At 36.5% G+C, this 19225-nt stretch overlaps 1 protein-coding gene and 1 long non-coding RNA gene across 2 annotated transcripts; both read right to left on the reverse strand.

Annotated features, from left to right (window-relative positions):
* Positions 1-675: 675 nt before the first annotated feature.
* On the reverse strand, positions 676-6007 carry LOC112293212 (dehydrogenase FPY6). Its single transcript, XM_090243565.1, is given in 12 exon segments — positions 676-1179; positions 1410-1520; positions 1647-1724; positions 1864-1966; positions 2205-2322; positions 2851-3088; positions 3431-3670; positions 3673-3788; positions 4242-4290; positions 4538-4678; positions 4813-4976; positions 5512-6007. Coding segments are annotated over 12 exon segments (1503 nt in total). The 5' UTR covers positions 5522-6007; the 3' UTR covers positions 676-1044.
* A 4672-nt stretch (positions 6008-10679) lies between these two features.
* On the reverse strand, positions 10680-12006 carry LOC149987666 (uncharacterized). Its single transcript, XR_016507177.1, has 2 exons — positions 11677-12006; positions 10680-11554 (listed from the first exon to the last, which is right to left on the reverse strand). It is a non-coding gene; the product is annotated as an uncharacterized LOC149987666 (long non-coding RNA).
* Between the last annotated feature and the right edge of the window lie 7219 nt (positions 12007-19225).

Genomic DNA, 19225 nt, shown 5'->3' on the forward strand with positions numbered 1-19225 from the left:
ATGTTGTTTTTATAAAGAGAAAGAAACCAATTAATCTTGAAAGTTAATTTTATACTGTAATGATACATTAAGACTAAAATTAATATCAGTAAATGTTACTTAAAAAATATGTATACTCTAGAATGCTAGAGTTTGGAAGGATTAGAGATTATTCAAGGTAAATTGTCTCTTTTTGGAATCGAAGAAACTCTTATAAATTTTTCTTCTATTAAAAAAAGAAGATGTTGATTTAAAAATAAAATAAAAAAGCTGTAGATTAAATCAAATTTCTTCAAACCATCAATTTTAACATATATATGATTAGAAAACTTTCTATAATTATATCCTCACAACAAGATGATTTTTTTAAATGAAAACATTTATTACATATTCATTATATAGATTTTAAACTTCAATTTTTTTCAGACATATATATATATATATATATATATATATATATTCAAATTATCAACTTTATTTATTTTTGAAAAATAATAAACATAAAATATTATTTATACATTTTAGCCATTCTAACTTAGACACATGTGCCTTTGTAGTAGTGTTAATTGAATTCTAAAAATGTAAACAATATAGCTTCTTTCAATTTGGTATGTGAGAATATCTAGCAAACAGTTGTGGAACAGCAAATTCATGTTTCTTTACCTAATGGAAGAGAGATCCACTGGCATGGAAATATTTGTATGGAAAACATTAGTGCTTATTCAACATGATAAAAATAGAGAAGAAGCAACAATAGGATAGAATACCAAAGTTCCTCTCAACAACGTGACAATTCTTTAGCTACCCAAGATATAAAGAAGCCTTCGTTTTTTCTACTCTCTTATTCAATGCGTTTGGATCTCCCCGTTGGTGTTCAATTAAAAATAATAACAAAAAAGGTTCTGATGAGCAGCAGCAGCAGCACCGTGTTTTATGGATCAAACCGAACAAGAGATTTGTTGAGTTTTACCGACTCTTCTGGCGTGAATTGCAGGTATCGACAGGGTCTTGAATGAAAACTTTCTAAAATTCAGAAGAGCACCAAAAGGGACAATTTCGGAATCTTCATGCAAGCACAAGTTCTACAACACTTGGTGTTCCTTTGTTGTCACTTGAGTTGAGCATGGCCTCGATTACAGCCACGTCTCGCATGGCTTCCAAAACTGAGCTTCTCCTGTCTGCCTCTTCTCCCGACAGCCCCTGCACCCAATTTCCACAAGTTTCATGTCAGCTTGTCCAGCAGTGGATATGGCTCCTCTGCTTCGTTTCAGAAAATTCAGGGGGTACATCTTCACACATCCATCTCACGAAGATGCAACATTGGCAAAACCCCAACAGTTGTTACTCAATCTTAACCATCAACACATATTAATTGGTAAACGTACAAAAACCAGTCTGATCATAGCATCTAGAAGAGACGTGAAAACCACCTGGACGACACATTTTGACACATCCTCAGCAAAAGCTTGGAGCTCCTCATACACGCCAGCAAAAGGACTGAAGGTCTCTTGTATATCTCCACTTGCATTTTGGCAGGTGGCCTGTGATTTGAAGAGAGGGAAAAGATGAATACCATTAGAGTAAGGAAGTTGAAACATAGATTTCCATACCTGTGCTATGAGTTATATATACGTACATACACACACATATATATATATATAGTATACCTTGTAACCCTGCTGTCCATTCTTTACTACACGTTCCGCCTCTACTGTGCCGAGAGAACCCACCACCCTCCACATCATCTGCAAATGCAACCCAGGAATTAACCTTCACAAGACTTGCCGGATAATCCCCAAAAACATGAAAACTCAACTTTAGATGTATCAATTCAAGTTCATGTGAGATAAGCTGCAATATCAAGACGTAATTGCTACAAAGAACATGACAAGTCTCTGAATGATGTGTACTTGCGAGAAACTGTATCTTTCTTGTCGTTGCAGAATAGCATATATTGACAACTCCAGCACTTCCATTCCACAATTGTCTGGAGAACAATTAACACACACGATAGATGTACTGAGAAACTTCGATTGGTTTGTCAGTTCTCTTCCTGAAGGCACGCATTTCATGACACCCAATTTTGAAGCACAATCATATGAACGTAATTCATAAATTTAGATGGTGAGCACACAATCACTACTGAATCCAGAGAAAAGTGTCTTCTTTTGAGGCAGAAACAACACATGAACATAACCAAGAGTAGGGAAAGGTCCAAAACTCACATCGAGGCCGACAAATTATCAGGAGGTGGTTGTGTTTGATCAAAATGTGACACAGTGGCTGAAACAGAAGCAATCTCACAGCCCACAAACTGCACTATCCCGAAACTATTTAGAAATGCTTAGAACTGTTTGTCGCCAGATTCTCTGCCACAAGTTCAAATGGAATTAACGAGTTCCCTCGTCCGATGGTCCTGAAGTAACACAAACTTGGTCTACATTTCAGTTGCGCATAATAACGATGCAAAGATGCCGAGAGAAAATCATCTAAACCGATTATTAATGTAAGTCCTCAAAACGAACTGCATTCCACCTCGCTGTGAAATGCACTAGTAAGATTATTACTAGAATGGGACAGAAAGAGAGAAATAGAAAACGAAGAAAGGATCGAACTGCCACTTACCATTCGCAATCCAGCAATAAAATGAACACCTCCATCGAGCATGAATCCACCTTGGGTGAAGAAAATGTTAAGTTGCAATGACAGGCTACAGTGTATTTGGTCGCTTCTCTTCAATTCTAGATTTCAGTGCCGTATGCTGGATTTCACATATTCACTAAGAACATTACGAGTACTCAAGCAAGTACATTACAATCCATACACTTCAGATATTGAATCTCTCATGTACCATCAGGCAATAAGGCGCTCATACCAAGCTAATCAGCAGGTTTGCATCGTGTGCGATTTCATAGATAAGAGATGACCAAAAGTTGCATTTGAGAACTCGGGCACCTGAATATTGTCGCATAAAAGTAAGGTTTTCTACCTTGAAATTTTTATCACGGCGCCAAGAACTAGAAAAGTAGGGACTGGAGCTATTTATTGGTGCTTCTATCAGCACCTGTACACCCATAATTTGACCTATCTCCTTCGCAAACTTCCCTGTCTGATGATCCAATGTTTCTCCATTTAGCATGGCCACATAATCAAAGAGGGTTTCAAATTGATGTTACTCTTGATAAAATAGTTTGCAGCACAAGAAATAAAGTTCTAAAAGACATTCTAAAGAATTCTGGTGAACTTATTGAAGGGATGCAAATATCGCAGTGCTTTAAAAAAACACCACGCAATAAAGTTCGCTATCCAACAACTGAGACGCACAGAACCATCACCATCCACCAGATTTTATCAATCCTTGAGTTCCACAATCACATCGTTGTATTGTTAGGATAAGCATTGACCAATGCTGTTTTGCAAGTTGGTGGCTTCACATAGTATTGATGTAAACCTGTATCAAGGCAGGCTCGAAACGGTAATTTTCGGCCACCGCCCAGATGGGCAACTTCTTGTCATTTACTGCAAGAGCTTGATATGTCGACCAAGCCTTACGAACGTCCGCCACACCTGAGTAAAGATACGCCAAAAGTCTATGAATATCTTTGTATCTGCCAACTTGACTTGATTGTTTCTGAATGGGAAAAGGACTTTTACTGCTTGGTATCAAAGTGGTGATGTCAGTACAAACAATAGCCTAGAAAAGTCGTCAAATGAACATCGTGGGGGACTAAACAAAAGTATCAGAGTCTCATTCGAAGAAAATGTGTTGCTGGAGGGTTTGAGGAACTTACTTGCACCAACAGGCTTCTCTATAATCCATGTAAAATAAAATGGATCAAAAACAGAGTCACAAAAAGACACGTCAACAAATCATGTAATCTTCAGCCAATTTAAAGCGCATTCTAAAAAATCGTGATTATACATAATTCTAACCAAATCACTTGCCAAAACAAGAAACACCACCTATTCTTCTGCAAAACTTTGCTTAAACAACAATCGCAAAAATTAAAAACTGGTGATCTTCTAATGGATGTAGCTAACAAAGAAGCATTCAAAGGGATCTATCACATTTCCCAGTTTTTCTTTTCCCACCAATTATCTGGATTGGTGAGAGACTGAAAGGGAACATAAATTCAACTCAATTTCGACTTTCCAGGACCTCGCGGCCGCCATTTTGGTCCACATGGATCAGGCAATTCCATCTCTGAATGCGACTTTGTCAACCGTGGCATTCAAGTAATTTCAGTAAAACACACGATTACCTTGTATTACGTGTTTCCCTGCCTCCAAAGCTCGCAAAACAAGTTCTAGCTGCGAAGTGCGAGGTTCAGATCATCACAAATCTACGTCAATAATCTCATTCATGAAATGCCCATAAACACTTCATTCCTGGAGATGCTATTTTCTTGTGCATACCACCCAGGTGTTTCCCAAGCCATAAGTAGACCGCGCCTGACAAAACTTCGGTCAATACAAATTGACAGGCATCAAATTCAGCGTACACAAAGACAGCAAAAAAACTCATTACAGCATTAAGAAAACCCAAATTAAGACTAACCTGGTGCTGAGCAGGCAAAACTATAGCGACAGCCTGAATCGATTTGTCTTGTAAAATGGCCTCTAAACCTTCTTGACCCCACTTGGCCTCAACGTTGGGTGCATATGACCTAGCAGACAACAACGCCTTCTTTGCACCATCCTGATACCACATACGAATAACAAAACATTTATGGAATCCCTTCCATCAGCTCCCGCGCCTTTGAGTTCGGAAAAAACTAACACAACTTTGCCAACTTCAATAAACAACGTTGCCATTTTATGAAATAAACATACCTCTGATCGACTCCATATAACTCTCAGAGAAATTACTTCACTTAATTCTCCAAGTTTGGGCAGATACTGGCTCGAGGCAAATATGCCTGATCCTAACAGAGCCAATCCCGGAGCTGTCTTCGCCATTGTTTCTACCACGTTGCTCTTCTGTGAACCACCAATATCTGTCCACACCACAAATCACAAGCCATGCTCAAAAACTTATCAACCTTCAATGTATCAGCTCATTACTGCTAAGGACTTCATACGTGCTGCTGCAACACTAGTGATTGGGATGTACTCCACATGTCGTCTTTTCCTTCTTCTACTTACAAGCTTGTGAGACCAATGCTTCTTTCAACCATGAATTCTCCACCTCCCCATCCGCATGCCAATCTCTACCTACAACCCAGGCATCTGAAACGCAGCACCCATGAATGACACGGCCTCACACAATCGTCACTGAGTTGGTAGCTACCTACACAGACACATATGCCGCACAAATGGTACAAATGATAGAACACTCCAAATTGTGATTCTGTATCGACCTTCCATTCCACTGTTGTGTCAGGGTGATGTTTGCCACAGACTTCATACACAAATGATATCCTCACTCAAGCATCTTCGAACTATACAGCCTCCCACAAGCAACTCGGTCCAATCATTTCCCAGAGGCAACGTCCACAAATTGCACTACAAAAGAGACGGAATGCTATTTACTTGCAAACATGTTGCTTCGCCAACACCCCGTGACGCACCGCCGCCGGCGCTGGACGGAGAGCGTAAAGTGTGAAAACGGTCCTTCGTGAACAACCGACGAAATCTCCACTACATCACTCTCCGCAGCTTCTCGTCAAGACTGTTCTCCGTTCTTTCCCTCCGATCGGATCCTGCACAGACACGAGTTTGAGGACAGCCCCCGCACACTTCCAACCGTGCGGAGGTGAGACTCCACCCAAGGGTGTTGCAACAGGACGATCAAATGAAACTCCACCGCATGACCCCAACCCAACGTTGTGAGGACTCGCAGAGAATCACAAAGCACTCAGAACATCCTCAACTCATCGCCGTGAGCAAGCACAGGGCGGGGCACCAAATCAAACTCGAACCCACACGACTGAATGCTCTCCTTGCACGAAACAAAACCGAAAACTCTAAAGAGAATTGAGGAGAATTTCGAGACAAGCTTAGAGGTACAGCAGTTGTGTATCAGTGGTTGTACCGCGGAGAACTCATGGCGGATCGATTCTCGGAAGAGGTACAATAACCAAGTGGCACCTTTCTAGCACCGACGCGCTGATCGTTTGTGTGGCGTTGCCACTCCTCGCCCCGTCATCCCGGTGAGCGTCCGCGGTGTTAAATAGGAAAGAAAGAAGAAAGCAGAACAGCAACAATCAACTTTTATCGTCCTCTCTCGTAAGGTGTATATCACAAAGGTTGATGACAACCTGAAGAAATGTGAAAGGAAATGATCCTGAGTATGTAAATGTAACGGTTACTTTCTAACATTCCCCCTTAATCTACTAATTTTTGTCTTCATGTCCATTAATTCTGGACATTTTAAATGTTTGGGTTTTGGTAAAACTTTTGTCAAAGCATTAGCAACCATCTTTTCAGTTGGATAGAATTGCACATTGTTATTTTTATGTTCAATCTTTTCTCTAAGTTAATAATACTATATATCAATATGTTTTGATTGATCATGATGGCATGGAATTTTAGATAAATTAATTGTAGATTGATCATCACAATATAAAGATAAGGCATTGAATTGGTGATAGACTATGTCAATTGGATAGAATTGCACATTTTTTAAGGACTATGTCCTTCATTAATTGTTAATCCAAATTGTATCTTTGGTGGTTGAAGCACAAACTATGTATTTTGCTTGGATATATGATAATGCTATAATAGGTTGGTGCCAACTTTGGCAAGAAATAGCTCTATTGGCCAATGCATAATTAGAAGTGATTCTTTGAGAGTCTTCATTACTTGTCCACTTACTATTAGTCCAATCTTGAACTTGATGTTGATAATCATTAAAACTTTGTTCACTTTGATAAATTATTCTATAATTTAAAATACATTTAAGATATTTCATTATACATTTTATTACAAATCAATGAGCTTAACTTAAATTGGCCATAAACTTGGCAACTTGGTCAACAACAAAAGCAATATCAGGCCTAATATAAGTCATGGCATGCATTAAGCACCATATAGTAGTTGAATATAGAACATCTTTCATTTCTCTATATCTTTAGAATCAATCAAACTTATATCTTTAATTAATCTTAATCCTACTTTAATAGGGGTTGAAATGGGCTTACAATTATGCATGTTAAATCTTGTAAGAATTTTAGTTATATAATTAATTTTTAATAAACTAATGGATTTTTTGATTTTATTGCATTCAACAATCATATCTAAGCAACCATCTCTAATTTCAATAGATCCTTTGTTGGTCATTTCAAAGCGACTTGCTAAAAGTCTTTTAGTAATATTTAAGAATTATATATTATTATTAATATTAATAGAATTATCCAATATGACAAACTTTTGATGTACTAGCTCTCTTTTAATATATATATATATATATATATATATATATTAAAATCTATTCTACCATTAAAAAATAATTTTTAATAAAATAATAGTTAAATAATTGATTCTCCATATGTAAAACTTCTTTTAATCTATACATACATACATACATACATACATATATATATATATATATATATATATCTTACAAACTTTATGCAAAAAGTGAGGGTCAATATATCCTTTAAATTGAGCCATATAAATTTCCTTATTCAAGTGATTATAAAGAAAAATGGACTTAAAGTCCATTCAATGAATATGTAGATTATAAATTGTGGCTAGAGATAATAAAATATATAATGAATGTATTTTTATTACAAAAAAATATCTCCACATAATTAATTTTTGTTTTTTTTTTTGTGAAGAAATCTCTAGCAACCAATCAAATTTTATAATGGATAATTATTCTAGTAGCATAATATTTTCTTTTCAAAATCCATTTATTACTTACTATAAAGTGCCTTAAAGGAAGATCCTCCAAGTCTATGTATTATTTTTAATTAAAAATCTAATATGTCTTTCCACTTGATAGCATCTTCACTATTTAAAGCTTCCATAATTGTAGAGGGTTCATCAAAATTAGCCAAAGTAGATAAATGATTTTTAAATTAGATATGATCATAATATTTATTTGGTATTTTTTCTTTTGTTGATCTTCTAGACCTTCCTAGTAGAAGAGATGACGAAGATCTCAAATTACTTGAATCCACATCATTAATTATATCATCATTATTTAATAAAGGAGTTTTAGAGGCAATTAACAATTTAGAAAATATTTTTTTATGCTATATTTTACTTTGAACATTAGTATCTTTACTTTAAACATTTTAAAAATTAGTGTCATGAAAAAACATAAAATCATTAGGTAATGTTGATTGTAAATAATTATAAGGGTGTTCAAGCAGAATAGAAATACTGTTTGAGGATTGTTGTAAAAGAACAATATTTTGTGTAGTAGGTACTTTAAATTGTGTTTCAGCTAAAGCATCAATAATACTTTTGTTATTATTTTATTTTTATTTTGTATTCATTCATTTCTTTGAGTAAATAAATCTTTTAGTAAGGCAATTTCATCAAAGATATCATTTTGACTGACAAGATATTTTCTTATAATCTATCATATAATAGATAACCTTTTATGTCTTGTAATTTATCATAGCCAACAAAAATACATTTATTACTTTTTATATTAAGCTTGTGTTGGTGCTCATTAGAAATATGTGTATATGTTATATACTCAAAGATCTTCAAATGACTTATATGAGGTGTATTACCATACTATATTATCAAAGGAATCATTGAATCTTCTAATGCATTTGAGAAGATTCTATTTTCTTAATTATAAGCTGTGGCTATAGCATCTACCCAAAAAAATTTGGATAATCTAGATGTATGAAATATACAACTAGTGGACTTTAGTAAGGTTCTATTCTTTTGCTTCCTAACATCTTTTTTTTTTTTTTTTTTTTTTTTGGTGTATTGAATTGTTAATTGACATATTATTTCATATTGAACAAAAATATTATTAGATTCTTTTGATATTTATTCTCCACCATTGTTAGAGTGTGAAGTCTTAATTTTATAATTTGTATGATTCTTTGTATAAGCTTGAAAGGTTTGAAATACCTCAAATTTATGCTTTAAAACATATATTGCTGTGAATCTCAAATAATCTTCAATACAGATGAAAAAACAAATAAATCCTTTAATAGATTTAATTTGGATGAGACTACGTATATTGGTGTGAAAAAACTTAAGTGGTTTTGAAGCACAGAGAGTTTTATCTTTGAAAAAGAAATTTTTATGTTGTTTTCCAACTAAATAACTTTTGCATAAGAAAAGATGTGATATATTTATTGGAATATTTATGTCAAATTTATTTATGTCCTTCATTACATGTTGATTGACATGTCTTAAATAATGATGATATTTAATAGTTTTTTTTGTAGTTATTTTACTTATTTTTAGTGATTTTAATTGTTTAAAGTTAGGATGTTCAATCTCCAATGGATAGAAATTGTTGACTTGAATATTTCTCATTACAAGAATATTTTTTGTTGCTAGAATATATTTTAATATTACAAAAAATATAAAAGAACTTAATACTTTTACATTGAGTAGTGGCTAAATATACAAACAATAATTTTTTTAGCTAAAGCTAGTAAATATAAAACTTTTTGCATGTTTGTAATCTTATCATATTTTAATTTAACTTGCACGATACATTTGCCAATGGCTTGGTGCACTTTATTATCTCCCATGTATATAATTAAGGGAGGATTTTAAATCTGATATGATGTAAATCACTCCTTAATTGGTGTCGTATAACATGTTGCTTAAATGTCCAAATATCAAATAGATAAATTTGTAGGTTCATCCTTATTAGTAACAATAAATGAATGAAGTGTATTTGGTTTTGTTGAATTTAAATTTAAATTTCTACTTGAAATAATATTGGCTTGAAATTTGTATGTACCATGAGCCTTTTCACATGCAAGAATTCTACAACTAGGTCGTTCATGTCTTGATTTACCACAATAATGTCATATTAATGATTTTTAAGAATTTATTTGATTAGAACCTTATGCTTATGCTTTATGTAGTTTATTTGTTGATATGTTTTTCTTATATTTATAATTATTCAATTTTTTTTTTTTAAATTGTTAATTTTTTGTTCACTTCTTACCAAAAAAGCCCTTGATTTGGTTGTTACCTTAGGACTTTATTTAGAATCTTTATAATTTAGCATTGCAGCTTCTTTTAAAATTCTTGAAATAAAATTTGATGGAGTTTTTTTTGACATGGAATCTTGTAATGTAACAAAAGACTTCCATGAAGGATCAATTTTTTTAATAATTGTACATATTTTTTTTTCTTTAAAAATAATAAGTTTGATACCAAAACTTCACTAAGAATCCTTTAATAATTATAATGTAGCTCTTAGATCAAATTTCAAAAAGCTAATTGTTCCATTTCCCAATAAGAAAAATTGCTTGACTTAGTTTTTCACAATCAAGTAAATTTAACTAAATAAAAAAAAATGTTAAAATCTCACTAGAAGTTAGATCTAAGCATGTATTGCTATATTTCATTAATAATCTCTAAACATCAAATGCTTTAATTTTTTAAAAAATCTAACAAAGGCTATCACGACTAAAATATTTTATTTCAAGTAAAAAATTTTAAAAAACTAAATATATGTACTTTAACATCATTTAAAAATTAAAATGGTTATATATATATATATATATATATATATAAAAAAAAAAAAAAAAAAAAAAACATGTCAAGAAATTTTTATACTTAGGAAAGAAGATAAGAAGCCACAACTTTCATGGACCCTCATATCACGGCCTTTCAAAAACAACTTCTATAAAAGACTCAATGTAAAACTAAGGCAATGATTTTCCATGAGTACAAACTAATTAATATGGAACAGAGAGAGCCCCTCATCAGAACTTCACGCTGGCCACGTCCTTACGACACCACGTAAAAGTACGAATGCCTGCAGATTCAGAGTCGTGAAGCCCGTAATCCAGGGTCATGTCCACTCCGTATAGAACTAGCAACTTTTCTTCCGCACGATCACATCCCATTCTGATATTCAGTTGTTTATATCTTCGATTGTGTGTTTAGCACCATAGCCGTTCAGTATTATCTCAGTCGTTGCCTCCTCCTGCACCGTTTTCTCCAGCGCCCACTCAATACGACTGTCGCGAATCCCCGCGCACTCTGAGCCAGGTAACCAACGTGCAGTTTGGACAGTAATGCGATATCGGCATCCATAATCACTGCGTACTTTAACGGCGGCGCGGTTGCTTTGCGAGTGAACTGACAGCGGACTAACTCGCACGTCGACCACTGACCACAGAATGGTCGAAAGGGAAGAATGTCCGAGGCCAGATCATGTTCCTTGAATGGGCAAACCAACCAACTAGCTAACTATCTATCTATCTGTTCAAGTTTGAGACTCTCCCAAAACATTCGAACTTGCATCCACAATCCTACAGACTGCAGATGTTGAAATCCATGCCAACCATCCAGACATTGTACACCAGCGAGTCACGATAATTTACAACATCAGGGGTCCTGGTCCGTACTTCACAAAAGTTTCCCCAACATTGCTCCCAAACTCGTCGCCCACAGGTCTGCAATCGGTCTGCAATCGCACAGAGCTCATTACATCACGAATGTATCGGGCGTGCACTTTGACTGCGAGCTCTCTAAGTGTGGACCCGAGCAGAAATAAATGGAGCTTGCGGATGTGGGTCCAATTCATACCTTCGCACCCAACAGCTCAAACGCTCCTAGGGCTCCTCGCACCATTTCTTGGTGGCTAGATACCTGTGAAGATGTAGCCAGTCCCGGTCTCCTTGCGGAGGCTTGCACTGTTGCTGCTCGTGGTCTGCTTGTCTAGCCTTGTCAGGAGGAGACCACCTTCGCAGCATTCTTGCGAGAGAAAAGTTTGCTGATTGGTTCCCCTATCGCAATCCATTCTATCGGTACGATGGACTCATGGCAGCGGCTAATTCGTTCCCCTCGTTCGCAACCAAGGTAAGTCCGGCAGCACAAAAGCGAGAAGTTGCAGCATTCTTCGCGCATGTTAAGCAAGAAACAGACGGTACTGAGTCTGCCATTGCTGCAGCAAGCGTCTTCACCTGATGGTGGTCGATGGATGGCGTGTGTTACACAAGAACGGCTTCGCGATTTCGGTTTACGAGAATGACTGTTACATTCATTCAACTTCGATGTGGAAACAGCTTGAGAATGTGGATGCGAGTACCGAACCTCACGCTGCCAATTGATGTCACGCTACCAATTGATGTGATGCAGTTCTAATATGATGGCATTATCAGCCCGTGCTGAAGTCATCACCTCTACGAACGCTCTCGTCCATCCTTGTCTCTCTCGTTTGTATTTGAAAACTATCGATGTGCCTCATTCTAATTGTAGACCAAGATTGCCCTCAATGAATATATTGAATCACTTTGTTAATAAAGCCCTCTTCATTCCAAACAACTTTGTGTGACGTTAGCAAAATGATATTAGAGCTTAGGTTTAGGGCTGCAATACTAGATTTAGATAGCAAAAGAGATTTCTTCTCAAATCAATAGTTGATAAGTGATAGTAGTCAAAAGTTAAGAAACCACTAGTAAAGAAACAATGGGAGATATCTCAAAGAAAGAATATTAAGTTGTGAGGTTGACAACAATAGTAGGGTGATAGGACTAGAGAACTTGAATATTTGGAAAGTTCAAAATGATGGCCATACTAAAGAAAAAGAACCTAATGTTTTTAGTGGTAGAAAAGAGTAGTTCAAAAGTATTTTTGGCTACAATAGGAGATAGAGCTTATACAAAAATTGAATTGTAAGATGCCAAACAATGAATTCAATTTAAGATTATACTATCCATTATAAACAATCTATTAAGCACAATGTCTCAATATAATAATCTAATTGACTCTTAGAAGATATTCAAGATGATATTTCAATTAAGATATCAACAACAGATTATGCTCTTTAGTGATAAACTGAACATTAAAATCATGAATAAAAGAGGCAACATCCACACATATCTTACGAAAGCAATGGACATACAAAATCAACTCAAAGCATTTGAAGAGACTATTTAAGATAAAATTTTTAACAACATAGTACTCAATAGCCTTTTCCAAAGCTATAAGATGGTCATTCAAGATAAAATCTATATCCCAAATCTATTCTTTGAAGAAGACATAGAAAAATTGTTAATAAAATTTTATATGATGTATATTTGAGACAAAAAAATTTGGTTAGAAAAGGACCTTTGCCATTCAATTTTAATAATCGTTATTTGGTTTTAGAAGCTAGTATATAATTTTAGTAAGAAAAAAGAAGGAACTCTAGTTGTAGAAGCCCTAGACAATACCAAATATTTTGTTGAGCAGTTCCATATTATAGAGGACCATCATCAATACTTAATGCACTAAATTTCAACAAAGGCCAATCAAGAAGGTAGAAGCTACTTATCCAAATATTCTATTATGGACTAGTTCAAGAACATGCAAGTAATATACTACTATAATTGTGGCTGCTAAGGTAACATCACTAAAGATTGTAATACAAGATCTTAAAATAATTCTTTAACATACTATTTTACAAAATATAACATTATAGAACTTGTAAACACATCAATAGAAGAAAAGAATTTATAAATTATCATAATCAAAGTTAATATACGGACTTTGAAGCTTCAAATAATTTTACAAGAGAAAGAATAAGATTAGAGATAGTAGACTTATAATCTTTTAATAGAAATATAAAAAACTACAAATAAAAAGAATCAAAAGATAGATACTTTTGGATCTTCCCATTTACAAATCAATTTGAAATTAATGAAATTTTAAAATACTTATTATATATATTAATCACCAAAAAATCTAATCTTAGTTGGTTTGCTAATAGATGACAATGTCATGTTGTTAGGGACATAGTCTTTAGAACCTTTTAGAGACAAGTTTCTAGAACCTTCTAGAAGCAAGTCTCTGGAACCTTCTAGAAGCTTCCTAGTTGATAAAAGTTGCTTGAGAAGTTTCCTAAATAGGAGTATATATTGGAATTGAGGCTGAAGAGTTCTTCAGTCTCGACAACACATCTTTTGGAGCTCTAGCTCACTTTTCTGGTGTTGTTCTTGTATTCATCTGATTAATCTAGTTCTTGCCAGTTCTTCTTGAACTTCTTATTAGATCTCGAGCCTGTATTTCTGTGTCCGTGACAGTTTGTCGAGATTGCACTCACCTCAGATATCAGAGCTAGTTTCTTCCTCGTTAGAGTGCGGATTATCCCTTTACTTGGAAGTGTACTAGCATTTTAGAAGTTGCAGATTATCCTCCTCTAAACTGATACTTCTTTTGTTACAATATTGGAGTCTTATTCTTCTTGGAGAGAGTGGATTATCCATTTTCTTGAAGCTCTTAAGGCATTTTAGAGGTTGCGGAGTATCCTTCTTTAAACCAACTTTGTCTTCTTGTAGAGTCATTTCTGTCCTTCTCTTAGAATGGCCGGAGGCCAAGACATTAGTATGACGAAAAGTTCAGAGTCCAAGTTGGATGCTATCAAAAATGCCCTCGCTACGTTATCACAAAGAACTGCAGAGATTGAAGGAGTCGTGGCAAGGCTTTATAATGATGGAGCATCTGGGATGGCACAATCTAGGTTGCACTAGCCTCAAACTTTTGCACTTGGAGAAGCAACTTTGCCTCAGGTTCGACAAGCACTACTAGTTCTACAACATAAGAAGCCCCGAGTTAGCCTTCCGGACAAGTTCGATGGTACGCGTTCCAAGTTTCGAGGATTCATCAACCAAATCAGGTTGATAACAGTTTTACAGCCCAAACGCTATCCAACGGAGGAGTCACATGTTGGGCTTATTGGAACCTTACTTACAGAGCAAGCTCTATCATGGTTTGCTCCTTTGTTTGAGAAACGATCGTCCATACTAAACAACTTTGAAATCTTTTTGGAGGCGTTTGCGAAAGCATTTGGTGAACACGACAAGGTTCGATGGACTACAACAAAGATCCGATCACTACAACAAGGGATGCGCTTTACATCAGTCTATGCATCGGACTTCAGGCAATTTGCATGCGACATCAATTGGGATGAAGAAGCGTTGATGAGTCAATTCTATTAAGATTTAAGGGACGATGTGAAGGATTTGCTGTTAACTCTTCTTGATCCGCAAATGCTCAACGAAGCTATTAACCAAGCTGTAAAGTACAATAATCGCCTATTCCAACGCCACCAAGACTAACGTTCAAGACAACATACGATTCACCACGCCCCAACTATGTTGACAAGCAGCATGAATTCACATTCAGAGATAGAAGTCATGCAAATTGATGCGGTACGTGTCAAATTTCTTACTCTAGAAAAAAAAAACAGCGCATGGAAGAAGGTCTATGCTTGTATTGCGGTGAAGAACGCCACAAAGTTGGAAACTGTCCCAAAAAGTAAAATCAACGTATTGTCAAGACTAGGAGTGTATTTGTTCAAGAAAACGAGGATGCCCAGCCACAATAGGAACCATGCGGCTGGACAGTGAAATATCGCAACAACAACCAGGTTCCTTTCTTTCCGCTCAACCTGCCCTTTGCTTTACAAACTCTTAGCTTATTGGTCCTCAGAAACTGAGAACCTTAGCATTATTAGATTCAAGAGCATCTGCTTGTTTCTTAGACGAAGAAATTGTGAAGCGTCATAAGATCCCTTTAGTACAAAAATCCAAACCTGTTCACGTTGAGGTCATAGATGGGTGACCTTTACTATTTGGTAGTGTCACCTATGAATCAGAACCTATAGAAGTGTCGTTTAAGGGCCATAGTAGTCATACTATTTTTAATATTATTAGAACTCCATCAAATCCAGTTATTCTTGGTCTTTCATGGTTGGAAAAACATAACCCATCGATAGATTGGAGGTTGCAGAAGATGACCTTGCTTACAAAACCACCCAAGAGCAAGCCTAGTAGAAAACCCCGAATAGAAAAATCTTTATTCATTAGAGCAAGAGCGTTTATTAGATCGTCTAAGGAAGGCACACCGTTTGTCATTTATGCGGCTCCAACTACCAGGGAGAAGATCTCGACAGCAACTATACCTGAGCAATATAAGGATTTTAAAGACGTGTTTCAAAAGAAGAATGTCGACATGCTATCAGAACACTGACCATACGATTGCACCATAGACTTGTAGGAAGGGATACAACCGCCTTTTGGCCCAATCTACAATCTATCGCAGACGGAGTTGGCAGAGTTGCAGAAGTATATCGACGAGAATCTAGCCAAGAACTTCATTCGTCATTCAAAATCGTCAACTGGAGCATCCATCTTATTTGTGAAGAAGAAAGATGGCTTGTTGCCGATGTGCGTGGACTATCGAGGCCTCAACAAGGTAACAAAGAAGAATTGTTATCCGTTACCCTTGATTTCTGGTCTCTTAGAACAACTTGGATGTGCAAGGATCTTTACAAAAATTGATTTAAGGGAAGCTTACAACCTCATACGAATCAAGGAAGGAGATGAGTGGAAGACAACGTTCCGTATAAGGTATGGCCATTTTGAGTATAATGTCATGCCCTTTGGTCTTACCAATGCTCCAGCAATCTTTCAACCTATGATGAATGACATTTTCCGAGAGCACCTTGACGATTTTGTTGTCATCTATTTAGATGACATTCGAATATTCTCCAAAAACGAGGAAGAGCATTAAAAGCACGTTCGTTTGATCTTGGAGAAACTACACGAGCGAGGACTATATGCCAAGTTGGAGAAGTGTTTATTTCACCAAATAGAGATGGAGTTTCTAGGGTTCATTGCGACTACGGAAGGCTTGAAGATAGATCCCAAGAAGGTGGAAGCAATGGTGTCTAAGGAGGTTCCAAAGACGGTTAGAGACGTACAATGTTTTCTTGGTTTTGCCAACTTCTATCGGATCTTCATCAAGAATTACTCTCAAGTTGCTGTTTCTCTCACTCGGTTGACGTGCAAGGATAAGCTGGAATGGGGACGTCTAGCGGAGAAGGCGTTTGAAGACTTGAAGACTGCATTTACTACGGCTCCAATCTTGGTACATCCAGACTTTACAAAGGCCTTTTATTTGGAAATTGATGCTTCGGATTTTGCTTTGGGAGCTGTACTTTCACAAATGGGAGAAGACAAGAAGCTCCATCCGGTTGCATTCTATTCTCGAAAGTTCTCTGCTATTGAAATCAATTATGAGATCCACGATAAGGAACTTCTTGCTATAGTGGATTCTTTCCAAGATTGGCGTCACTTTCATGAAGGAGCTGCACACCCAATGACCGTATACACAGATCACAAGAATTTGGAGTATTTCATATCGACTCAAGTTCTAAATCGACGTGAAGCTCGGTGGAGTATGTTGCTATCTAGTTCGATTTTGTTACCACTTATCGACCTGGAAAGCAGCAAGGACTATCTGATGCCTTATCGAGGAGATCGTATCTTGTACCAAAGGTTGAAGAAGCAGCGTTTGATCAACAATGTACGACATTATTGAAGCCAGAGCAATTTTAGCTTTGTGCTACTATTGTGCCAATTGATGCTGACTTCCTGAATCAAGTACGTGCCGTGACCATTGAAGATTTAGTAGCCATTGATATTAAGCAGCATGCCAATGATGACAAATTCAAGGTGGAGGGAGATCTTTTATACTTTGAGGAGCGGTTGTACGACTCCGAGTTCTTTAATCTTGCCACGATTTTCCAACTGCGGGACATTTTGGATTCAACAAGACCTTGGAGCTTATTTCTCGAGATTTTTGGTGGCCCCAAATGTGGAAGGATGTGAAAGTTTTTGTCCTCTCCTATGACATTTGTTCAAGATCCAAGAATCCTGAGCATCGCCTTTATGGACTCCTACAGCCATTGCCGATTCCACGTCGACTATGGTCTTCAGTTTCCATGGACTTCATCATAGATCTGCCATCATCGAACTCATTTGATAGCATCTTTGTCATAGTAGATCGGCTTACAAAGATGGCGCACTTTGTCCCTTGCAAGAAGACATCATCCAGTGAAGTCACAGCAAGGCTCTTTCTTGATAATGTGTATCGATATCATGGACTACCAGATGATATTATATCAGATCGAGGAACCCAATTCGTATCAAAGTTTTGGAGATCTCTCTTTGAGATACTGAAGGTGGATATCAAGCTTTTTTCGGCTTTTCATCCTCAAACTGACGGCCAAACGGAATGAGTGAATCAAGTCTTGGAACAATACTTATGATGCAGCATCAACTATCAGCAAGACGATCGGACCACATATCTGCCGCTAGCCAAGTTTGCATATAACAACACCCTCTATACGTCGACTCAATACACACCATTCTTTTCCAACTATGGGTATCATCCGAAGCTTGATTTATTGAGTCCATCAACAAATAACAATCCAACAGCTGAAGGATTTGCGAAACAACTATCAGAGCTTCAAAATATGTTGAAGCTTGAATTACAATGCGCTCAAGAATCCTACAAGGCGTTTGCAGATAGATTTCGGAATCAAGCACCTACTTTCAAAGTTGGAGATAAAGCATGGCTTCTTCGACGGAATATCAAGACCAAGCGACCATGTGATAAGTTGGACTATTGAAGATTGGGACCATTTATCATCTAAAAACAAATCAATCCAGTGGCGTACCGTCTGGAATTACCGGCTTCTATGAAGGTACATCCAGTCTTTCATGTTTCTCTGTTAGAGCCTTATCGAGAGTCGTCTTTTCCTGGAAGAATGCAATGTTTACCACCTAGTATTGAGATTGAGAACCATGAGGAATATGACGTTGAAAAGGTACTAGATTCACGGCGAAGATGGGACAAGTTGGAGTATCTTATTCATTGGTACTGCTATGACATTAATAAACGAACGTAGAAGCCTGCTGAAAATCTTGCCAATGCACCACAAAAGGTACAGGAGTTTCATCAACAACATGTTCATAAACCTAAGTCGGTTCGACGATAGCTTCCTTCTAAAGCTTGCTCATCCAAAAATATAAGAAAGGGGGAGAGCACCACCAAAATTCACAGTTGATGTAGTTATTTTCTCCAAGATAAAGTAGACATTTTTCAGTAGCCATAGTTTGGTCTTCTGATATGGATAGCCAAGAGATAGATACTATGCCAGTTAGATTATCTCAACCGACTAGCTCACGAAGGCGACTTCGAGATGAAAAATCACCTACACCACGAGGACGACGGAGGATACCGAGTAACCGATCATTGGTGATTGAATTCGAGTTCGAGCCTGCTTACGATGGTCAGCCAGAAGGCG

The sequence above is a fragment of the Physcomitrium patens genome, chromosome 16 (assembly GCF_059467195.1).
Source record: "Physcomitrium patens ecotype Gransden chromosome 16, ASM5946719v1, whole genome shotgun sequence".
Lineage (NCBI taxonomy): Eukaryota > Viridiplantae > Streptophyta > Bryopsida > Funariales > Funariaceae > Physcomitrium > Physcomitrium patens.